The sequence below is a fragment of the Plectropomus leopardus genome, chromosome 22, assembly GCF_008729295.1.
Source record: "Plectropomus leopardus isolate mb chromosome 22, YSFRI_Pleo_2.0, whole genome shotgun sequence".
Classification (NCBI taxonomy): Eukaryota; Metazoa; Chordata; class Actinopteri; order Perciformes; family Serranidae; genus Plectropomus; species Plectropomus leopardus.
In genome coordinates, this window is record NC_056484.1 from 4441491 (window position 1) to 4458700 (window position 17210).

A 17210-nucleotide genomic window follows, 5' to 3' on the forward strand; every position below is an offset into this window, starting at 1 on the left:
TAATATAGCATATGAAAAAATACAACAAAAATTCCAAGGCTATAGACATTTGAGCAATCTGTAAAAGGAAATCACATTTGGAGGGCTGGTCCCAAAACTCCCCCGCAGCAGATGATCGAAAGCATCTACCCAAACATGACAACCCAAGCAAGCAGGCGTAAGCTTCTTACCGAATCCTCCATCCCAAGGTCAACCAACGAGGAGAGACATCAAGTGGAGACGTGACGGACTTCCAGATTCCAGAAAAGAAACAAAAGAGCAAGGCTATAGTGTGTGCTTTTTGTCAAAATGTGCTTGTGTGTTTCTGCTGAATATTGCCTAAATCTTTTGTTAGACGGTCAAATGTAACTCCTGTAAAAGGCAAAAAGTGAGGTGCTTTTGATTTACGCTTTGAAAAAATTTTTGTCTTTGAAAAAAGCCTGCCTTGAGCAGTTTGTCAAAATATTTCAATCATCCCTGTGTGTTCGCCTTTTCATCCCTCTTAAATCTGGTGAGTTGCTACAAAGAAATGCAAAAAACAATACAAAAAAGAAACAGGTTGCTGGATAAAAAAGAATTGTCAGGTTGCTGCTTGGCAAAAAATGAAAGGATCAAAGTGAAATATAAATCTCAAAAAGAACCAAGGGGTTTGTGACAGAGGTACTCTCAGAGCGTCCCCCAGTAAGGGACGGACCAGAGATGCTCCCTGAGCCCAAAATACTGCAGGATTGATCTCTTGGTCTGGTCAACCATGAAAAAGCAAGGCTTCTGGGTATTCATTACTGTCAAAAAAATATCCAAAAAAGCTGAAAACACCTCTAATAAGCCACTAAATCTCCGGTCTTAGGTGGCATTCAATATTTAGTGTCGGAGTAAGGAAAAAGCACAGACTCCGAAAGAGAAGAGCTGGGGCTCCATGAAAATGTCAAAAAATGAGAAAACTGAAAGCAAGGCTATAGTATGGCAAAAATGTCAAAATATGACATGTCCCAAAAACAGCTGAAAAAAACCACTTTAAACCACATAAAATAGCCTGCCAAAACACGCCATAGCAAAGAAAGTTGCAAAAAGTGCCCAAAACTCCATAATTCCTCATGTGTGAAAAAATGACAAAAAAAAGCAAGGCTATAGTATGGCAAAAATGTCAAAATATGACATGTCCCAAAAACAGCTAAAAACCATTTCAAACCGCATTAAATAGCCTTCAAAAACACACCATAGCAAAGAAAGTTGCAAAAAGAGCCTAAAACACCAAAATTTCTCATGTGGAAAAAAATGGACAAAAAAGCAAGGCTATAGTATGGCAAAAATGTCAAAATATGACATGTCCCAAAAACAGCTAAACCACACTTAAACAACATAAAATAGCCTTATGAAACAAGCCATAGCAAAGAAAGTAACACAAAAAAGCCCAAAACACCAAAATTTCTCATTTGGAAAAAATGGACAAAAAAAGCAAGGCTATAGTATGGCAAAAATGTCAAAATATGACATATCCCAAAAACAGCTGAAAACCACTTAAAAACCGCATAAAATAGCCTTCAAAAACATGCCATAGCAAAGAAAGTTGCAAAAAAAAGCCCAAAACACCAAAATTTCTCATGTGGAAAAAAAATGGACAAAAAAGCAAGGCTATAGTATGGCAAAAATGTCAAATATGACATGTCCCAAAAACAGCTGAAAAACCACTTCAAACGACATAAAATAGCCTTGCCAAAACACGCCATAGGAATGAAAGTAACACAAAAAGCTCAAAAACCAAAAAATTCCTCATGTGGAAATAATGGACAAAAAAGCAAGGCTATAGTATGGCAAAAATGTCAAAATATGACATATCCCAAAAACAGCTAAAAACCATTTCAAACACATTAAATAGCCTTCAAAACACACCATAGCAAAGAAAGTTGCAAAAAGGGCAAAAAATTCTATAATTGCTCCTGTGGAAAAAATGACCGAAAAAAGCAAGGCTATAGTATGGGCAAAAATGTCAAAATATGACATGTCCCAAAAACAGCTGAAAACCACTTTAAACCGCATTTAAATAGCCTAATGAAACACGCCATAGCAATGAAAGTAACAAAAAAAGCCCAAAATACCAAAATTTCTCATTTGGAAAAAATGGACAAAAAAGCAAGGCTATAGTATGGCAAATGTCAAAATATGACATGTCCCAAAAACAGCTGAAAACACACTCAAAAAACTGCATTAAATAGCCTTCAAAAACCAGCCATAGCAAAGAAAGTTGCAAAAGGGCTCAAAACATCAAAATTCCTCATGTGGAAAAAATGACCAAAAAAGCAAGGCTATAGTATGGCAAAAATGTCAAAATATGACATATCCCAAAAACAGCTGAAAACACACTTGAAACCACATTAAATAGCCTTCAAAAAAACACGCCATAGCAAAGAAAGTTGCAAAAAAAGCCCAAAAACACCAAAAATTCTCATGTGGAAAAAAAATGACAAAAAAGCAAGGCTATAGTATGGCAAAAATGTCAAAATATGACATGTCCCAAAAACAGCTAAAAACCACTTCAAAAACGACATAAAATAGCCTTATGAAACACGCCATAGAATGAAAGTAACACAAAAAGCTCAACATACCAAAATTCCTCATGTGGAAAAAATGGACAAAAAAGCAAGGGCTATAGTATGGCAAAAATTGTCAAAATATGACATGTCCCAAAAAACAGCTGAAAACCACTTCAAACTGCATTAAATAGCCTTCAAAAACACGCCATAGCAATGAAAGTTGCAAAAAAGGGCTCAAAACATCAAAATTTGCATGTGAAAAAAAAATGACCGAAAAAGCAAGGCTATAGTATGGCAAAAATGTCAAAATATGACATATCCCAAAAACAGCTAAAAACCATTTCAAACCACATTAAATAGCCTTCAGAAACACACCATAGCAAAGAAAGTTGCAAAAAAAAAAAAGCCCAAAAACACCAAAATTTCTCATGTGGAAAAAATGACAAAAAAGCAAGGCTATAGTATGGCAAAAATGTCAAAAAATGACAAATCCCAAAAACAGCTGAAAACCACTTTAAACTGCATTAAATAGCCTTCAAAAACACAGCCATAGCAAAGAAAGTTGCAAAAAGGGCTCAAAACATCAAAATTCCTCATGTGGGAAAAAATGACCAAAAAAGCAAGGCTATAGTATGGCAAAAATGTCAAAATATGACATATCCCAAAAACAGCTGAAAACCACTTGAAACCACATTAAAATAGCCTTCAAAAACACGCCATAGCAAAGAAAGTTGCAAAAAAAGCCCAAAACACCAAAATTTCTCATGTGGAAAAAATGACAAAAAAAGCAAGGCTATAGTATGGCAAAAATGTCAAAATATGACATGTCCCAAAAACAGCTAAACACCACTTTAAACAACATAAAATAGCCTTAAAAACAAGCCATAGCAATGAAAGTAACAAAAAAAGCCCAAAATACCAAAATTTCTCATTGGAAAAAATGGACAAAAAAGCAAGGCTATAGTATGGCAAAAATGTCAAAATATGACATATCCCAAAAACAGCTGAAAACCACTTTAAACCGCATTAAATAGCCTTCAAAAACATGCCATAGCAAAGAAAGTTGCAAAAAAAGCCCAAAACACAAAAAATTTCTCATGTGGAAAAAATGGACAAAAAAGCAAGGCTATAGTATGGCAAAAATGTCAAAATATGACATGTCCCAAAAACAGCTAAAAACCACTTCAAACGACATAAAATAGCCTTATGAAACACGCCATAGGAATGAAAGTAACACAAAAAGCTCAAAAATACCAAAATTCCTCATGTGGAAATAATGGACAAAAAAGCAAGGCTATAGTATGGCAAAAATGTCAAAATATGACATATCCCAAAAACAGCTAAAAAACCATTTCAAACCACATTAAATAGCCTTCAAAACACACCATAGCAAAGAAAGTTGCAAAAAGGGCTCAAAATTCAATAATTGCTCATGTGGAAAAAATGACCAAAAAAAGAGCAAGGCTATAGTATGGCAAAAATGTCAAAATATGACATGTCCCAAAAACAGCTGAAAACCACTTTAAACCGCATTAAATAGCCTAATGAAACACGCCATAGCAAGAAAGTAACACAAAAAGCTCAAAAACACCAAAATTCCTCATGTGGAAAAAAAAAAATGGACAAAAAAGCAAGGCTATAGTATGGCAAAATGTCAAAATATGACATGTCCCAAAAAACAGCTGAAAACCACTTCAAAACTGCATTAAATAGCCTTCAGAAACACGCCATAGCAAAGAAAGTTGCAAAAAAAAGCCCAAAAAACACCAAAATTTCTCATGTGGAAAAAATGGACAAAAAAGCAAGGCTATAGTATGGCAAAAAATGTCAAAAAATGTCAAATCCCAAAAACAGCTGAAAACCACTTTAAACTGCATTAAATAGCCTTCAAAAACACAGCCATAGCAAAGAAAGTTGCAAAAAGGGCTCAAAACATCAAAATTCCTCATGTGGAAAAAATGACCAAAAAAGCAAGGCTATAGTATGGCAAAAATGTCAAAATATGACATATCCCAAAAACAGCTGAAAACCACTTGAAACCACATTAAATAGCCTTCAAAAACACGCCATAGCAAAGAAAGTTGCAAAAAAAAGCCCAAAACACCAAAATTTCTCATGTGGAAAAAATGGACAAAAAAGCAAGGCTATAGTATGGCAAAAATGTCAAAATATGACATGTCCCAAAAACAGCTAAAAACCACTTCAAACGACATAAAATAGCCTTATGAAAAAACACGCCATAGCAATGAAAGTAACACAAAAAGCTCAACATACCAAAATTCCTCATGTGGAAAAAATGGACAAAAAAGCAAGGCTATAGTATGGCAAAATTGTCAAAATATGACATGTCCCAAAAACAGCTGAAAAACCACTTCAAACTGCACATTAAATAGCCTTCAAAAAACACGCCATAGCAATGAAAGTTGCAAAAAAGGGCTCAAAACATCAAAATTTGGCATGTGAAAAAAAAAATGACCGAAAAAGCAAGGCTATAGTATGGCAAAATTGTCAAAATATGACATGTCCCAAAAACAGCTAAAAACCATTTCAAACCACATTAAATAGCCTTCAGAAACACACCATAGCAAAGAAAGTTGCAAAAAAAAGCCCAAAACACCAAAATTTCTCATGTGGAAAAAATGGACAAAAAAGCAAGGCTATAGTATGGCAAAAATGTCAAAAAATGTCAAATCCCAAAAACAGCTGAAAACCACTTTAAAACTGCATTAAATAGCCTTCAAAACCAGCCATAGCAAAGAAAGTTGCAAAAAGGGCTCTCAAAACATCAAAATTCCTCATGTGGAAAAAATGACCAAAAAAGCAAGGCTATAGTATGGCAAAAATGTCAAAATATGACATATCCCAAAAACAGCTGAAAACCACTTGAAAAACCACATTAAATAGCCTTCAAAAAACACGCCATAGCAAAGAAAGTTGCAAAAAAAGCCCAAAACACCAAAATTTCTCATGTGGAAAAAATGGACAAAAAAGCAAGGCTATAGTATGGCAAAAATGTCAAAATATATGACATGTCCCAAAAACAGCTAAAAACCACTTCAAACGACATAAAATAGCCTTATGAAAAACACGCCATAGGAATGAAAGTAACACAAAAAAGCTCAACAAACACCAAATTCCTCATGTGGAAATAATGGACAAAAAAAAAGCAAGGCTATAGTATGGCAAATTGTCAAAATATGACATGTCCCCAAAACAGCTGAAAACCACTTCAAACTGCATTAAATATAGCCTTCAAAAACACGCCATAGCAATGAAAGTTGCAAAAAAAGGGCTCAAAACATCAAAATTTGGCACGTGAAAAAAAAATGACCGAAACAGCAAGGCTATAGTATGGCAAAAATTGTCAAAATATGACATGTCCCAAAAACAGCTAAAAACCACATCAAACCACATTAAATAGCCTTCAAAACACAGCCATAGCAAAGAAAGTTGCAAAAAAAAGCAAAAAAACACCAAAATTTCTCATGTGGAAAAAATGGACAAAAAAGCAAGGCTATAGTATGCAAAAATGTCAAAAAATGTCAAATCCCAAAAACAGCTGAAAACACACTTTAAACTGCATTAAATAGCCTTCAAAAACACAGCCATAGCAAAGAAAGTTGCAAAAAGGGCCAAAAAACATCAAAATTCCTCATGTGGAAAAAATGACCAAAAAAGCAAGGCTATAGTATGGCAAAAATGTCAAAATATGACATATCCCAAAAACAGCTGAAAACCACTTGAAACCACATTAAATAGCCTTCAAAAACACGCCATAGCAAAGAAAGTTGCAAAAAAAGCCCAAAAACACCAAAATTTCTCATGTGGAAAAAATGGACAAAAAAGCAAGGCTATAGTATGGCAAAAATGTCAAAATATGACATGTCCCAAAAACAGCTAAAAACCACTTCAAAACGACATAAAATAGCCTTATGAAACACGCCATAGGAATGAAAGTAACACAAAAAGCTCAACATACCAAAATTCCTCATGTGGAAAAAATGGACAAAAAAAGCAAGGCTATAGTATGGCAAAAATTGTCAAAATATGACATGTCCCAAAAACAGCTGAAAAACTTCAAACTGCATTAAATAGCCTTCAAAAACACGCCATAGCAATGAAAGTTGCAAAAAAGGGGGCAAAAAAAATCCAAAATTTGGCACGTGAAAAAAAAATGACCAAAAAACAGCAAGGCTATAGTATGGCAAAATTGTCAAAATATGACATGTCCCAAAAACAGCTAAAAACCATTTCAAACCACATTAAATAGCCTTCAGAAACACACCATAGCAAAGAAAGTTGCAAAAAGGGCTCAAAATTCTATAATTGCTCATGTGGAAAAAATGACCGAAAGAGCAAGGCTATAGTATGGCAAAAATGTCAAAAAATGACATGTCCCAAAAACAGCTGAAAACCACTTTAAACCGCATTAAATAGCCTAATGAAACACGCCATAGCAATGAAAGTAACAAAAAAGCTCAAAATACCAAAATTCCTCATGTGGAAAAAATGACCAAAAAAGCAAGGCTATAGTATGGCAAAAATGTCAAAATATGACATATCCCAAAAACAGCTGAAAACCACTTGAAACCGCATTAAATAGCCTTCAAAAAAACACGCCATAGCAAAGAAAGTTGCAAAAAAAAGCCCAAAACACCAAAATTTCTCATGTGGAAAAAATGGACAAAAAAGCAAGGCTATAGTATGGCAAAAATGTCAAAATATGACATGTCCCAAAAACAGCTAAAAACCACTTCAAACGACATAAAATAGCCTTATGAAACACGCCATAGAAATGAAAGTAACAAAAAAGCTCAAAATACCAAAATTCCTCATGTGGAAATAATGGACAAAAAAGCAAGGCTATAGTATGGCAAAAATTGTCAAAATATGACATGTCCCAAAAACAGCTAAACACCACTTCAAACGACATCAAATAGCCTTATGAAACACGCCATAGCAATGAAAGTAACACAAAAAGCCCAAAACACCAAAATTTCTCATGTGGAAAAAATGGACAAAAAAGCAAGGCTATAGTATGGCAAAAATGTCAAAATATGACATGTCCCAAAAACAGCTAAAAACCATTTCAAACCGCATTAAATAGCCTAATGAAACACACCATAGCAATGAAAATAACACAAAAGCTCAAAAAAATACCAAAATTCCTCATGTGGAAAAAATGACCAAAAAAGCAAGGCTATAGTATGGCAAAAATGTCAAAATATGACATATCCCAAAAACAGCTGAAAACCACTTGAAACCACATTAAATAGCCTTCAAAAACACACCATAGCAAAGAAAGTTGCAAAAAAAGCCCAAAACACCAAAATTTCTCATGTGGAAAAAATGGACAAAAAAGCAAGGCTATAGTATGGCAAAAATGTCAAAATATGACATGTCCCAAAAACAGCTAAAAACCACTTGAAACCACATTAAATAGCCTTCAAAAACACGCCATAGCAAAGAAAGTTGCAAAAAGTGTCCAAATCACCAAAATTTCTCATGTGGAAAAATTGACTGAAAAAGCAAGGCTATAGTATGGCAAAAATGTCAAAAAATGACATGTCCCAAAAACAGCTGAAAACCACTTTAAACCACATTAAATAGCCTAATGAAACACGCCGTAGCAATGAAAGTAACACAAAAAGCTCAAAATACCAAAATTCCTCATGTGGAAAAAATGACCAAAAAAGCAAGGCTATAGTATGGCAAAAATGTCAAAATATGACATATCCCAAAAACAGCTGAAAACCACTTGAAACCACATTAAATAGCCTTCAAAAACACGCCATAGCAAAGAAAGTTGCAAAAAAAAGCCCAAAACACCAAAATTTCTCATGTGGAAAAAATGGACAAAAAAGCAAGGCTATAGTATGGCAAAAATGTCAAAATATGACATGTCCCAAAAAACAGCTAAAAAACCACTTCAAACGACATAAAAATAGCCTTATGAAACACGCCATAGGAATGAAAGTAACACAAAAAAGCTCAAAATACCAAAATTCCTCATGTGGAAATAATGGACAAAAAAGCAAGGCTATAGTATGGCAAATTGTCAAAATATGACATGTCCCAAAAACAGCTAAACACCACTTCAAACGACATCAAATAGCCTTATGAAACACGCCATAGCAATGAAAGTAACACAAAAAGCCCAAAACACCAAAATTTCTCATGTGGAAAAAATGGACAAAAAAGCAAGGCTATAGTATGGCAAAAATGTCAAAATATGACATGTCCCAAAAACAGCTAAAAACCATTTCAAACCGCATTAAATAGCCTAATGAAACACACCATAGCAATGAAAATAACACAAAAAGCTCAAAATACCAAAATTCCTCATGTGGAAAAAATGACCAAAAAAGCAAGGCTATAGTATGGCAAAAATGTCAAAATATGACATATCCCAAAAACAGCTGAAAACCACTTGAAACCACATTAAATAGCCTTCAAAAACACACCATAGCAAAGAAAGTTGCAAAAAAAGCCCAAAACACCAAAATTTCTCATGTGGAAAAAAAAATGGACAAAAAAGCAAGGCTATAGTATGGCAAAAATGTCAAAATATGACATGTCCCAAAAACAGCTAAAAACCACTTGAAACCACATTAAATAGCCTTCAAAAACACGCCATAGCAAAGAAAGTTGCAAAAAGTGTCCAAATCACCAAAATTTCTCATGTGGAAAAATTGACTGAAAAAGCAAGGCTATAGTATGGCAAAAATGTCAAAAAATGACATGTCCCAAAAACAGCTGAAAACCACTTTAAACCACATTAAATAGCCTAATGAAACACGCCGTAGCAATGAAAGTAACACAAAAAGCTCAAAATACCAAAATTCCTCATGTGGAAAAAATGACCAAAAAAGCAAGGCTATAGTATGGCAAAAATGTCAAAATATGACATATCCCAAAAACAGCTGAAAACCACTTGAAACCACATTAAATAGCCTTCAAAAACACGCCATAGCAAAGAAAGTTGCAAAAAAAGCCCAAAACACCAACATTTCTCATGTGGAAAAAATGGACAAAAAAGCAAGGCTATAGTATGGCAAAAATGTCAAAATATGACATGTCCCAAAAACAGCTAAAAACCACTTCAAACGACATAAAATAGCCTTATGAAACACGCCATAGGAATGAAAGTAACACAAAAAGCTCAAAATACCAAAATTCCTCATGTGGAAATAATGGACAAAAAAGCAAGGCTATAGTATGGCAAAAATGTCAAAATGTGACATGTCCCAAAAACAGCCTAAAGTCACTCTAAACCACATTAAATAGCCTTCAAAAACACGCCATAGCAAAGAAAGTTGCAAAAAAAAGCCCAAAACACCAAAATTTCTCATGTGGAAAAAATGGACAAAAAAGCAAGGCTATAGTATGGCAAAAATGTCAAAATATGACATGTCCCAAAAACAGCTAAAAACCATTTCAAACCGCATTAAATAGCCTTCAGAAACACACCATAGTAAAGAAAGTTGCAAAAAGGGCTCAAAATTCTATAATTGCTCATGTGGAAAAAATGACCGAAAGAGCAAGGCTATAGTATGGCAAAAATGTCAAAATGTGACATGTCCCAAAAACAGCCTAAAGTCACTCTAAACCACATTAAATAGCCTTCAAAAACACGCCATAGCAAAGAAAGTTGCAAAAAAAAGCCCAAAACACCAAAATTTCTCATGTGGAAAAAATGGACAAAAAAGCAAGGCTATAGTATGGCAAAAATGTCAAAATATGACATGTCCCAAAAACAGCTAAAAACCATTTCAAACCGCATTAAATAGCCTAATGAAACACACCATAGCAAAGAAAGTTGCAAAAAGGGCTCAAAATTCTATAATTCCTCATGTGGAAAAAATGACCAAAAGAGCAAGGCTATAGTATGGCAAAAATGTCAAAAAATGACATGTCCCAAAAACAGCCTAAAGTCACTTTAAACCACATAAAATAGCCCTCCGAAACACGCCATCGCAAAGTAAATTGGACAAAGAGCCCAAAACACCAAAATTTCTCATGTGGAAAAAATGGATAAAAAAGCAAGGCTATAGTATGGCAAAAATGTCAAAATATGACATGTCCCAAAAACAGCTAAAAACCACTTCAAACGACATAAAATAGCCTTATGAAACACGCCATAGGAATGAAAGTAACACAAAAAGCTCAAAACACCAAAATTCCTCATGTGGAAATAATGGACAAAAAAGCAAGGCTATAGTATGGCAAAAATGTCAAAATATGACATGTCCCAAAAACAGCCTAAAGTCACTTTAAACCGCATTAAATAGCCTTCTGAAACATGCCATAGCAATGAAAGTAACACAAAAAGCCCAAAAATATCAAAATTTCGCATGTGGAAAAAATGACTGAAAAAGCAAGGCTATAGTATGGCAAAAATGTCAAAATATGACAAATCCCAAAAACAGCCTAAAGTCCCTCTAAACTACATAAAATAGCCTTCCGAAACACGCCATGGCAAAGAAAGTTGGACAAAGAGCCCAAAACACCAAAATTTCTTATGTGGAAAAAATGGCCGAAAAAGCAAAGCTATAGTATGGCAAAAATGTCAAAATATGACACGTCCCAAAAACAGCTAAAAACCACTTCAAACGACATAAAATAGCCTTCTGAAACATGCCATAGCAATGAAAGTAACATAAAAAGCCCCAAATACCAAAATTTCGCATGTGGAAAAAATGACCGAAAAAGCAAGGCTATAGTATGGCAAAAATGTCAAAATATGACACATCCCAAAAACTGCCTAAAGTCACTCTAAACCACATAAAATAGCCCTCCGAAACATGCCATCGCAAAGTAAATTGGACAAAGAGCCCAAAACACCAAATTTCTCATGTGGAAAAAACGGATAAAAAAGCAAGGCTATAGTATGGCAAAAATGTCAAAATATGACATGTCCCAAAAAAAGCTAAAAACCACTTCAAACGACATAAAATAGCCTTATGAAACACGCCATAGGAATGAAAGTAACACAAAAAGCTCAAAATACCAAAATTCCTCATGTGGAAATAATGGACAAAAAAGCAAGGCTATAGTATGGCAAATTGTCAAAATATGACATATCCCCAAAACCAGCTGAAAACCACTTCAAACCGCATTAAATAGCCTTCAAAAACACGCCATAGCAAAGAAAGTTGCAAAAAGTGCCCAAAACACAAAATTTCTCATGTGGAAAAAATGGACAAAAAAAACAAGGCTATAGTATGGCAAAAATGTCAAAATATGACATGTCCCAAAAACAGCCTAAAGTCACTTTAAACAGCATTAAATGGCCTTCTGAAACATGCCATAGCAATGAAAGTAACACAAAAAGCCCAAAATATCAAAATTTTGCATGTGGAAAAAATGACCAAAAAAAGCAAGGCTATAGTATGGCAAAAATGTCAAAATATGACATGTCCCAAAAACAGCTAAAAACCACTTCGAATGACATAAAATAGCCTTCTGAAACATGCCATAGCAATGAAAGTTAACACAAAAAGCCCAAAACACCAAAATTTCTCATGTGGAAAAAATGGATAAAAAAGCAAGGCTATAGTATGGCAACAATGTCAAAATATGACATGTCCCAAAAACAGCCTAAAGTCACTCTAAACCACATAAAATAGCCCTCTGAAACACGCCATCGCAAAGTAAGTTGGACAAAGAGCCCAAAAAACACCAAAATTCCTCATGTGGAAAAAATGACCAAAAAAGCAAGGCTATAGTATGGCAAAAATGTCAAAATATGACATGTCCCAAAAACAGCTAAAAACCACTTCGAATGACATAAAATAGCCTTCTAAAAACATGCCATAGCAATGAAAGTTAACACAAAAAGCCCAAAATACCAAAATTTCGCATGTGGAAAAATGACCAAAAAAGCAAGGCTATAGTATGGCAAAAATGTCAAAATATGACATGTCCCAAAAATAGCTGAAAACCGCATTAAATAGCCTTCCAAAACACGCCATAGCAAAGTAAGTTGGACAAAGAGCCCAAAACACCAAAATTCCTCATGTGGAAAAAATGACCGAAAAAGCAAGGCTATAGTATGGCAAAAATATCAAAAAATGACATGTCCCAAAAACAACTGAAAACCACTTTAAACTGCATTAAATAGCCTCCAAAAAAATGCCATAGCAAAGAAAGTTGCAAAAAGTGCCCAAAACTTTTTTCATGTAAAAATGTCAAAATATGACATGTCCCAAAAACAGCTAAAAACCACTTCAAACGACATAAAATAGCCTTCCGAAACACGCCATAGCAAAGAAAGTTGTAGCCCAAATGACTGTATGACGTGTCCCAACAACAGCAACAGCCGAAAACAACATTGTATAGAATGTCAAAAGTGGTCATCTGAGATGCCACACTGTACTATGATGGTTTTGTGGTATTTACGGTCATTTTGATGACACACTATACTATGACGTTTTTGGGTTATTTTTGACGACATATATTCTACGTTGTTTTCAGCTCTTTTTTTGACATGTCACGTCTGACATTGTTGGACATGCTTTACTATGTCACTTCATAAATGCCAAACATCACTGTATACGTCAACGGGACAGCTGCAATGTGGAACTGAAAACATGTAGAACATTTAAAGAATTTAAATATGTCTTTATAAAAAACACATTGTTGGACATGAGCTGGCAGAACAGAGAGGGACATGGTAGCTGCAGCAGCTGTTGATTTTAACCAACAAATCCTTCAACTCCAAAGATGCAGCAGGATCAAGGACAAAAGTAATTTTGTTTTTTAAACTTGGTTTAGACGTCACAATATACTGTTACTTTTTATTTCAGTACGGTACCTTCAGGTGCTCTGTCCACGGTGAACCACAGCTTGAACCGGTCCGGATTATTGACTTGAATCTCTTCCAACTCTGGTCTCAACAGGATGTCTTTCTCCGTCTGTGACAGGAAGAACCGCGTTTAAGCGCTCTACGTTCCACCTTTATCTAGTACGAACCACTCCTTCCCAATTACACAGGAAAACAAATACGTTACAATAACACTGACTTCAAACACCGTTGCATCGTGGGATACGGGCTGATGAAACTTACCTGGTTAGCAAACAGTAGGTGACACACCGTCTGGTCCTGAGGATCCTTCATCACAGCTGTGATGAGCTGCAACATGGGAGTGATCCCTGAGAGGAGACAGAGCAGGACGTGTTCATGTCCTTCGCTTCAGACATGGATCCTTCAAAGTACACACAATACGGGGCAAAAAGTATGTGGACATCCGTGTACTACGGTTCCAACAGAAAACTCTTCAAGCCTTTGAAAACGTGGCTTAACTGTTTGGGTATTACTCCAGAATAAATATTATGACAAAAAAGCAATAATAATAGATTAAATAAAAACATGTTTAGTTAAAAGTTATTACAACGGTTAAAAAACTCAGCCGACCTGCTTCATTAAGACTGTGTGGGTGTGGTCGGATCAGATAAGACTGACCACACTAACCACAGAAAACTGTAAACATTACTGCAAACTCTGCCAAGTCATAGGATAGCACGTCATAAAAGGTAAAAATGGAAAAAATAAAAACAAACAAAAAAGGCTAACAGAGTTATGTCATAAAAAAGTTTAGAAAAGAGTCAAAGGATATAGAATAATTATAAGTTAAAGAGTTATAAAAAGTTTTTTTTTTAAATCTTATATAGTATAAATATCCTATAAAAATGTTTTCAGTCATAGCAAAAATTAAAAAATCATAGTACAGTATACCATAAAAAGTACAAAAAAGAATTAAAGTCATAGCATTGTATGCCATAAAACAGTGAAAAAAAGTATTGTTTGTAATGAAAATAGTTTAAAAAAGTCAGTACAATATACCATAAAAGTTTTTTAAGTTACTACTTTTTGTCATATATGTTATTTTATCTTTTAATTTATGTTTTATTTTATTTTATGTTTTATTTGTTCTGTAGTTGTTTGTGGTCTAATTCTTTGTATTATTTTATACTGACAACATTGGGCCAAGCATATTTTAAAGTCACAGTATAATAAAAAAGTGTCAAAAATGTCTTTGTTTAGTATGTCAATAAAAAAGTGATCAAAAAACATCATAGCACAGTATATTATAAAGTGATTCACAGTATAGTATGTCATATACAGAGTCATCAAAGAAGCCAAAAAGTTTTTAAAAAAGTCACAGTGGATGGATTTCATTTTACGCTAAAGGGGCCACGCAAAGTTTTCCTGAGGGCCACCATTGGCCCCTGGGTCACACTGACAGAAAATAATTTCTGCCATCAATCATAACTAAACTGGAGGATCAGGATCAGGATCAGGATCTGGATCTAGTAGTCTAGAAGTTTCCATACCTGTCCCTCCAGCGATCATGCCGACATGTTTGGCTGTCGTGGTCTCAGCTGGGGACTTTTTATCTGGTTGAATTGCAAAAACGCCTGTGGAGGGAAAGTTGCAGCATCAGATCAGGCAGCTGAAAGTCGGTTAGGAACGTTGTCTCTCCTCACGCCGTTTACTCGGACATCTGCTGCTTACCTTTGCCTTTGTAAACAAGAAGACCGCTGGGTCCTCTGAAGTCAATAGTGTCGTTGATCCTGAGGCTCTCCAAGTACTGACTCATCTTCCCCCCCTCGGGGAATTTAGGATGGACATCTTTAAAGTAAATCTGGCAACAGGAGGAACTAGTTTAGGAAAGTAAATGGAAATTCATACATACACAGAGAAAAACTGTTAAGGCCCTACCTTCACCACCAGGTCCACAAAACCTTTGTCATCATCACTGGACACCGGCGTGTACGGACGAACGACCAGCTTCCCGTCTATTCTCGCAGACAAATAGATATGCTGCCCTGAAGCAGAAACACGCAACAATGAGTGCCTCACTTTAACAACAACAATAATAATAATAATTATCATTATTATTATCATCAAAAGAAGAAGTAAAAAATCAGCTGTCTTTGGGCATGTTACTGTTTTTTTTCGTCTCCTCGCAGATATTTATTTTCTTCCACTGAACAAAGGCAGCTCTCTGCATCATCTCTCATTACCTCATCTTTGTTTGTGCAATAAGTTCTTGTCTTAAGTAGTTTTGTTCTTGTACAGGTATCTATATGACACCGCACTTCGAGTTCATAGTGTCCAATACAGTTATAATTAAAATAGGGGTTGACCGATATTTTTTTCAAGGCCGATACTGATGATAAGCACTTAAGAAGACCAATAACCAATTATTTGGAACCGATATGCATTTAAAATTAAAATTAAAATATTTCTGTCAAAATATAAAATTTGGAAGATGCATTGCAAATTGCCTTCCCTTGTGTTGGTTGAGCATAATAATAATAATAATAATAATAATAATAATAATAATAATAATAATAATAACAATAATAATATAAATATGAATAATGCATAACTGTTATAATGAATAAATAAATAATAAAATCTAAGTTATATAATATTATTTATATTTATAATATAAATAATAATATCAACAATAATTTGCTTTCTTTTATTAATTAATTTTTATCAATGATTAAAATAAAATGCAAATTCAGATAGTCAGTAAAATGCCAAATATTGTCCTGATAATTGGCCAGGTCAACAATCAGTCGACGCTTATTTTGGAAGGAGAGTACATAAAACAGGAGCCAAAATGACAGTCTCATAATGACTGTGCTGTGTGTGTGTGTGTGTGTGTGTGTGTGTGTGTGAGCAGATACTAACCGACAGGGAGGCCGAGGATGTGTTCAGGGGAAGGCAGGGCAAAGCGGAACTTCCTTGTGTCATGGCTGACAATCTGCACACACAAAAATAATAGATAATATCTTTAAAAAAAACACCAAAAACAAAAAAACATCACAGAGCAACAGTGGTGCTTGAACGCACCTGCTGCGTTTGCAAAGAGACAACTGTGTGCACCTGTTATATCTGCAAATAAAGAGTTACCTGTTTGTCCAGCAGCCGCAGCGCATATTTAACGTTGGGGTCCTCTAAGGTGAGCGCAGGTCGCTTCTTTGAGAAGAAAAGTCTGAAGATCAGGTTGATGATGCTGTCAAAGCCGCCTCGGATAAGCTGCGACAAGAAGGTCAAAATGACTCAGACCACCACCAGCTAGCATTAGCTACCAACTGTCTGAGACCTCTGCGGGGCGTTGTCTCACTAAAGTCAAACCTTTTTTGTTAAATCCATAACAGGAGAAATGAGTCATGGGCATTCCTGTGGGCAGAGGCCGAGGCAGCTCAGAGCTCAGCTGGGTTGCACTGTTTGCTAATGTGAGCCTGACCTAACGCAGCACGGTTTACTAACATTAAATAAAAAAATGGCTACTTTTCACAAATGTATACTTACGCCGATGATGTAGGACAGCATTTTCAGTCAGATCTGGTCACTGAAAGGTTGTTTTTTGACGCAGAAAGCAGCAGCACCGGAGGAGTTCACTGCAAGCTGTCACGGTAGCGGGCGTGACATGACAGCCGTCAAGCTAGCTGTGGCTAACACACACATCCGGTCATGATTTTTCAAAATAAAAGAATTGCGTCAAAAAATAAAGCGTCTTTTTGTAAATTATAGCCAGAAAAGCAGTAATAGCAATACAGTTACTTAGCTGAATAAATTATATATGCTTTCTGTTTGTTTATTCACCATCAAACAACTCGGTTTTTATATTTTTTCCCACACAGGAAATGTGACTTCCGGTATGTAACGGCTAACATCTG

General features: G+C 35.2%; 1 protein-coding gene across 1 annotated transcript in view; it reads right to left on the reverse strand.

Moving 5' to 3' along the window:
- Nucleotides 1-16966, reverse strand: part of LOC121961396 (NADH-cytochrome b5 reductase 3) — a 28890-nt gene extending 11924 nt beyond the window's left edge. The window contains exons 1-8 of the mRNA XM_042511375.1: nucleotides 16843-16966; nucleotides 16441-16566; nucleotides 16219-16291; nucleotides 15235-15341; nucleotides 15028-15157; nucleotides 14847-14930; nucleotides 13579-13664; nucleotides 13327-13426 (exon numbers count right to left, since the gene is read on the reverse strand). Of these exons, the coding sequence (XP_042367309.1) occupies nucleotides 13327-13426; nucleotides 13579-13664; nucleotides 14847-14930; nucleotides 15028-15157; nucleotides 15235-15341; nucleotides 16219-16291; nucleotides 16441-16566; nucleotides 16843-16863 (727 nt within the window). The 5' untranslated portion in view covers nucleotides 16864-16966. The remainder of the gene's footprint in view (nucleotides 1-13326; nucleotides 13427-13578; nucleotides 13665-14846; nucleotides 14931-15027; nucleotides 15158-15234; nucleotides 15342-16218; nucleotides 16292-16440; nucleotides 16567-16842) is intronic.
- Nucleotides 16967-17210: the final 244 nt, after the last annotated feature.